Source organism: Cyprinodon variegatus, unplaced genomic scaffold (genome assembly GCF_000732505.1).
Source record: "Cyprinodon variegatus isolate N-32 unplaced genomic scaffold, C_variegatus-1.0 Scaffold918, whole genome shotgun sequence".
Taxonomy (NCBI): Eukaryota; Metazoa; Chordata; class Actinopteri; order Cyprinodontiformes; family Cyprinodontidae; genus Cyprinodon; species Cyprinodon variegatus.
Genome location: NW_015151371.1, coordinates 122,411 through 129,967, shown reverse-complemented (window position 1 = coordinate 129,967; position 7,557 = coordinate 122,411). Strand labels below are relative to the sequence as shown.

Below are 7,557 nucleotides of genomic sequence, written 5' to 3'. Positions count from 1 at the left end.
AAAAAGCAGAAAACATGTAGTTAATCCAGGATATTCTGAACTGCGGCCATGAATAAATGATGTCATCTGGAAATGAACACGTACACTTGAGGTCGACTCATGTTTAGCTGGTTGAGAATGTCTTTTTGGACACGGGGGGTGGCGGTGGCTGTTAGAGCCATCATCGGTATTTTGGGGAACTTCTGACGTAGTTCGTGCAACTTCTTGTAGTCTGGGCGAAAATCATGGCCCCACTTAAAATAAAAAAATAAAATGTAGGGACTTATTAAAAACAAAAATTATATATATATATATATAGTAGCACAGCCTTTAATTTTTTCCCTCTGAGTGTATTTATTTTTAAATCTAAAATTCAGCAACCCACCTGACTGACACAATGTGCCTCATCAATCACAAAGCGGGCTAAAAGGCTTCGCTCGTACAGGTTTTGCAGAGCTGAGATCAACCTGTTGCTTGCACTAACCTTGAAGAAAATACAATAAACATCAAATGTTAACGCATTAAGAAAAGACACTAGCTTAATGTTATAAAAAAAATATAAAAAATTAAATAAATCACCTTTTCTGGCGTTACATACAGCAGTTTAATGATCGGGTCTTTCCTGGAGAGCTGCATATAAATCTTTCCCGCTTCACTGTCACTTTTATCACCAGATAAACTTGTTGCTGGAATCTGAAAAATAGGAAAATAACGCACAAATTTAAATGGTTTGTGACAGCTTAAGTGTTCATCAAATGTATTATGTTTAAGAGAACTTAACATCATACAAATTCTTATTTGGACTTCCGTCCAATTAAAAATGAACCTAATGTTTTATTAGGGATCAAGAAGGAGAGTTTGTTTTTTTAGTTTTGTTTTTTATTAAAAGAGAATAACTCTCTTGTTTGGTTAATATTAAAAGCTTCCAAGGTTTCACACACTCATCAATGTCATTCCTTTACTCTAAAACAGTTCCCAGTAGCTAGCATACTTACATCTAACGTGGTGAGCTTCTGGATCTGGTCAACAATAAGAGATTTAAGCGGAGAAATGACAACAGTGACTCCAGGTGAGACACATGCAGGCAATTGGTAGCACAAACTTTTACCCCCACCTAAAAAATTTAATAAAATATATTTGAAAATACACATCAGTTTGATGAAAAAGATAAGTTTTTCTACATCTGTTGTCTTAAATGGCTTGTAAAGGGGTTGAAACATAAAAATCTTCTGGAACACGCTGCTGAAAAATGGAGTACATTGCAATGTAGAGCAAGTTTTGATGACGTGCAGATTTTTGCAAAAGGTTACAAATAGTTTTCTTTTAAAATACTAACTATAGTTGTAGCATTTGCCAATAGAGGATTGATATTATAACATTTTGACAGAACAATCAGCTGGTTTTACTTTCAATGTAACAGAAACCTTCTTAAACTAACCTGTTGGCATTAAAACAAATGTGTCTTCTCCTTGAAGAGTAGCATTGATTGCTTCCAGCTGATTAAACCTGAACTGATGGAGTCCAAATCGTTTATGGAAGATCTTCATCATCTCCTGTGAATAGGGGAAGTTAAAGCCTCTAAAGCGATCATGAGCTGGATTTTTAAAGTTGGGCTCTGAAACATGTGACAAAAAAAAAAGAAATAATCTGTGAAAATGCATTAAAATCAATATTATTAACCACGAAACAAGAAAATGTACCACACACGTTTCTAAAAATTTGCATTAATATTGGAAGAGGGCAATAAGTGAAACCGTGATCATTTTTGATTTAATAGAGGCTAAATAAAATGTTCCTGTTAATAGTGAAATGCATCCTAATTTAGTCTAATTTACTGCCATCTAGTGAGCAAATGTAAAACTGCATAGATCTAAACATTTTAGGAAATAAATGTGTTTGTTTTTTCCATGTTTTTAGAAGTAAATATTCCCATATTTTGGTTCTATGTCGACTTGCCTGGTGAATAAATCTTCTGAGGCTTTGAAGCAGCAACAGGAGTTACTGGTTTCTTGTTCCAAGACGACTTGTTTGCTCCCTCTTCTTTCACAGCAGCAGATGGAGTGCTTAGATTTTTAGTTACATTCTTAGTTTGAGGTTCATCAAAGTAATCAGGGATGTCAGAATCATTAAAGTCATCTATATCAAAATCGTCCATATAGAAGTCATCTTCCTCAAAGTCTGTCGTGGCTGCATGTGTTGGGGTTTTGGATTTTTCTTGCACATTATCTAACGTGGTTGGGAATGAAAGATTTGCATCATTAGCGTCAGAGCTTAATTTCTCTATATTAACTGGTGGTTTTGTGAAGCTGTTTGCTGATGGAGAGTCGCAAACACTGTCATCTTCAACATATATTGTCCTGCTATCTCTCCTTTGCCATGGTTTTAAACTGGAGTCGTCAAAGCAGTCCGAGTCATGGTCAATAGAGATGACTGAAGATCTTTGAGGCTGTTTGGACTTTTTAGTGTCTAAAGGCAGGGAACTGCTAGGGGACATTGCAGTGGAAGAACCACAGATGGAAAAGCTTTCTTTGAAAGAATCAGAAATCCCTGTACTGTCTGGCTGCTGCGTCCTCCTGCTCAAAGAATCAGTCCCACAAGCTAAAATCCTCTTCCTGCAAGAGAAAGTCAGTGATTGTGATGATGTTTGTATAGCATCAAATGAGACAATAGCGCTTCTGCTGCTGAGTGACATGAACCTACCTTTGGGCCCTCTTTAGCAAAAGTTCATCCCCACAGGACAAAGCGATTAGTTCATGCTCAGGGATGGAATCAACCAGAGCACAGATGGACTCCATAATACTAAAGAGTTGTTCCTCTGCAACAATTACAAACAGCGAGAATTATACATACCAGAAGAAAATTCTAAAGTAAAATAGTTGGAGGAAAAACTGATAAAAAAGATATGTACTTGTTTTGTCACCAGCAAGTTGTTGCGGTTTAGGTGGAGCTGTGGGAGGGCTGATGGGTTGGGAAGCATCATCTCTGCTCTGAACATTGCCAGATTGATTTCTTTCATAAAGAAGAGGAAAACATTCAATTAGACTAGATAAAAGCAAATTTAAGATGAATCTAAAGTCATTCTCAATAGAACACACTTTCTCCAACATTCTTCATAAGAAAATATTAAAGGCTTTTTAGAAAAAGCCGTTTTCCACTTGAAAGTGTGTTGAGTGTTTATGCAGAATTTACAAGATTTTACACATAGGGCTGGATATTCAAAGGATCAAAATTGCTTATGCAAAATGCATATTGTGCAAAAAATAAGTGGATGTGATGGGGTGAGATACAAAAACTGCACATGCAGCTGATAGGATGTGCAAACCAACCCATTCTGCCCAATTTGAGTGAATAAATTACATTTGAAACAGTCAGGTTGGGGAAATGAAGATGGAGGTAATGATGACACTATTAAAATAATGGAAAAAATGTATATTATGCTGCAACCACAGCATAAAAAAAAAAAAAAAAGGTTTAAGATAAATCATAAAACCTGCCGGACCCATTTTTGCAGACAGTGCAAATGTTTACACACACAGACAAGTACTCAATTGTGATTGTACTAAGGCTCATTTTGTAGCCTCAAAGGTTTATAACGACTTCAAAACATGCTATAAATTTCTTGCATTTCTTGTTGTAAAGTTGTTATAAACCATTGTTGGCTTAAAATATTTTCTTTGCATGTTTTCAACCCATAGATTTTTGTACAGTTTGGTCATTACAGCCGCTGATTTTGAACACCTATGGAGTCAACTTTGTTTTTTTGACTCCATGTGTTTTAATACACAACAGAGATAAGAAGTAACATCTTGCTTTAAAAAAATCCAAAAGATGATAAGTGAATGAGTGGTCCAGTTTGAAATTTTTTCAAATATATCCTATTGATCATCAAACAAACCCCGTTTCCTATACTTATGAACAGACAGGTGCAAGAAAACGGAGACAAGAATGGAAAAACAAATAATTTTCTATAATTTTTTCCAAGCTTGAAAAAGATTTTAAATCAAACTTGATGGTAGGGAAGGGTTTTGGAAGACACAAAGGTTGGCACTAATGCGTGATATTTGCTTACCTTGTTCCAAAATTTGTATAAGAAGTCTGAGAAGGAGGTGAAGGGGGAATGTAATCAAGATCTTCCTCAGGTTTGAAGGTGTGATCCAGGTCCGGTTTTTTTGGATCAATCCATTTTTCCTTTTCATCTAAGAGGATCCAAATATTTCATTATTACCCTGATTGTTTTAGGACACTTATTAGATCTGTATCTACTTTAAATAATCAAATTGAACAAAGCAAACAAGCCTTTACCTGTTTTTTCTTTCAAAGCTTTAGAGACGTGACAGATTTCCTCATCACTATCACTCAACACTGAAGTCACAAGTGGAGGAAGACAACGCCTTCTAGTCCTTTTTACAGGAGACTCCTCCACTTCATAGTCTGAAAGTTCATGACCTAAACTAGGTTCTACTGAAATGGTTGATTTATTGACACGAGATTCTTGCTCTTCTGTCTCCTTAGAAGACTGGTCATTGTTCTTCTTGCTCAATTCTGGTTTTAAGCTACCAGCATCATGGCTTTGTTTTCCTGTGAACTCTGGGAACTCTTCATCTGAAGATAAAGTTATTTTTGTTTCAACAGCTGATTTCTCTGAGCAGAATGAGTCGCTTTTGGCTTTGGCGGGTGTTTCAAAGTCATCAAAATCATCCCAGTCATCAATCTTCAAACTAGATACATCCAGTCTAGTTGAGCTGATTCCTTTACCATCACAGAGGGAGTTGTCAGGTTTAACAGGAGCTACAGGCATCTTAATGCTAGCATCTGCTAAGGGTGTTTCACTTTTTGTAATGGAGCAACCTGCTGGGCTGATGACATCTGACTTGCATTTTGAACTTGAAGAGAAGAAGCTGTCGATTTTGTTTTTTTGATTTCCTTCAAGCTTGTTTGAAAATTTTAAAGAAGATTTAGTCACCAAATTGTTCTTAGGGACATTCACGTTCCTGTTTGCCAAAGCATTTAGACTGTTTACCTTGGTCGGGAATTCCACTTTAGTTGTACCTGATGAAGATTTCTTTTTGAACGAGAAAGCCCTGAAAAATACAAACAACATTCAGTAAAAAAGCTGTTCTTATGATACAATTGCTACTCAAGGAAAAACGCTTTCAAAACAACAATGTCTTTAAAGATTATTAGCTTATTTTTTCTTTTTCCCCTCAGTCTATTTTTTCCCACTCCAACAACGCTGATAGTAATTGACAATTACTATCAGCAACTCTGCAGCAACCAATGTTTTTTTTTTTTTTTATTACTCCAGTCACTTAATGATTACACAACTAGCTATGATGTCTCCTAAAAAAATGTTATGCAATGTGGGCTTCAGTTCTGAGACTATGATGAGAGTGTAAACATACCTAAAGTTGTGGCTGCGGGATATAACAAACAGATATGCAATGACAACATTATTTAAAAGCATACCATAAATATTGTAATACCGGTACTATGAGTAAATGCAAATGTTTCCCACTCTAGTAATTCTCATGCCATGTGTGCTTTTGGTAAAAGAGGCAAACTCATCTGTGTAAAATATTGGCATCTAACGTAGAGATTAACCGGTAGAGGTTTGTTTAGACCGTCAGTCTAATTGATTCTTGGAGTTGGTATTGCCATTTCCTCCTCCGCTTACATGATAAAAAAAATGACACATGATTTAAACAAAACTGAAACATTTATGAACACAAAAATGATGGATGGCAAATGCCTCACATGATCTTAAGGCATGGCTCCTGATGAACCGGCCAGCTCATACTTTTTTGCTTTTTTTTTTTTCCCCAAGGCTGCACTTTTAAAAGATGAAATTGTCCAATGAGCTGTTTCCAAACGAAATTTCTTTTTGTTTTACGCTTGTGTAAACAAAATAACAAATAAAATCTGTCTATTGTCTATCTATCTATTGTCTATACATGTATCGGCCAATTCCAATACAAGAACAAGCCAATATCAGCCAAAAATATCAGCTGACTGATCGGTCTCTAATCTAATTCAGTGAAAGCCAATAAAAAAGCAAAAATATCTGTTGCATTTCAAATCATCCTTTGTGAAGTTGGTGACTTAACCATTAAGAAAATAAAACAAGAACATCATTTAAGGGATAGGTACAGAACATTTATCAACAGATAAACTCTAAGCCATAAATTTTGTTAGATTTACAAGTATATATTTTATTTATGATGCTAAGTAACTGCCATGCAGTTTATACAAGCTTTCCTGTTTCAGCAAACCATGACACACTACCAGGTCTTTGCCAAACTTGATGGCATGCCGAGGAGGCAATAAATCATTTAATTAAGCTGTGTTGGATCAGGCATGCATCTAAAAGCTGTGGTGCATTAGATCTAGAAGACTGGAGTTTGAGACACCAGGTTTACATTAAAAGAAATACATATGTCCTAGAATAGTCTTACAATATCATATATTGTAAAATAAAATAGTACAGGTAAGCAAATCACCACATTACAACAGGGTCAATTTTCCTTTATTAACTGTTAATAATTCAAACATTACATTAAGGATTTGCATGTTTTGTGTGATTAAAATGATGATTTTAAACTCAAAGAGGCTAGATAATGTGAATTGACTGCATTCATATAATTGGTCGGTGCTTATAGCTTCATCGGTAGAAGCAAAAAAAACACTAAAATTTGGTAACTTTTCTGTTAAAATTATTTTCAAAACTATAACTACTTAAAAATATCTGGGGCCAATGTGTAAGACGGATAAGAAACTGTTAAAATAAAAAAAAATAAAGCTAAGTATTATGATACTAGCTAGCTCTAATGAGAGCCTAAAACTTTTGCCGTTATTCGCTATCTGCTGTAAAATAACAACACTTACCCTGTTTTGGGTTTAGCCAGGGAGAGTTTGCTGTGAGCAGCATTGCTGTGTCTTGCCAGTTGTTCCTTTAGATTATTTTGAGGCAGACTAGACATTATGAGTGAGAAACTGAGCTAGGTATTGCTAGCTAAAGGGCTACAGGAATTAGCTCATGAAACAGTTCCCTAAACATGGCTCGAGACACCGGACTGGAGCACGTGCTGTTGGTCTACGCAACCGCGGTCGCTTCGACAATTTTAACGTTCATTAGGCTGACTTTTAAGATTCCAATATAGGACAAGGAAGAAAACAAACACTGGATTTTGCGCCCAATCACTAAAACGAAACCCTATTGGCTCGCGGATAGCGCGAAAGAGCATTCTGGGAGAAGTAGTCTTTGTATATGCAAAGAGGTGGCCAGTTTTAACCCAGTACCAGTGATGCCTGAACTAAAATTATATTGAATTTAGGTAAACATTTACTTACAGTGTGTCACAAAAGTGAAACTAAAACGTTTAAAGTTTCTTAATGTAGAATTGGAGGCATATCTTTTTTTTTTTATTATTATTATTCAGGCTCCTCTTGTGTTGAACAAACTCCCAGTTTTAATTTGTGAGGCAGACACTCTGTTTTTAAGATTAGGCTTAAAACTTTACCTTTTGATAAAGCTTATAGTTAGAGTGTCTCCAGTTATCCTGAGCTATCTCTAGCCCATAT

General features: G+C 35.7%; 1 protein-coding gene across 1 annotated transcript in view; it reads right to left on the bottom strand.

Moving 5' to 3' along the window:
- Positions 1-7,185, bottom strand: part of LOC107099910 (Bloom syndrome protein homolog) — a 12,873-nt gene extending 5,688 nt beyond the window's left edge. The window contains exons 1-11 of the mRNA XM_015398214.1: positions 6,862-7,185; positions 4,282-5,060; positions 4,049-4,175; positions 2,888-2,988; positions 2,680-2,794; positions 1,936-2,591; positions 1,418-1,594; positions 975-1,093; positions 559-672; positions 365-463; positions 69-233 (exon numbers count right to left, since the gene is read on the bottom strand). Coding sequence (XP_015253700.1) covers positions 69-233; positions 365-463; positions 559-672; positions 975-1,093; positions 1,418-1,594; positions 1,936-2,591; positions 2,680-2,794; positions 2,888-2,988; positions 4,049-4,175; positions 4,282-5,060; positions 6,862-6,956 — 2,547 coding nt within the window. The 5' untranslated portion in view covers positions 6,957-7,185. The remainder of the gene's footprint in view (positions 1-68; positions 234-364; positions 464-558; positions 673-974; positions 1,094-1,417; positions 1,595-1,935; positions 2,592-2,679; positions 2,795-2,887; positions 2,989-4,048; positions 4,176-4,281; positions 5,061-6,861) is intronic.
- Positions 7,186-7,557: the final 372 nt, after the last annotated feature.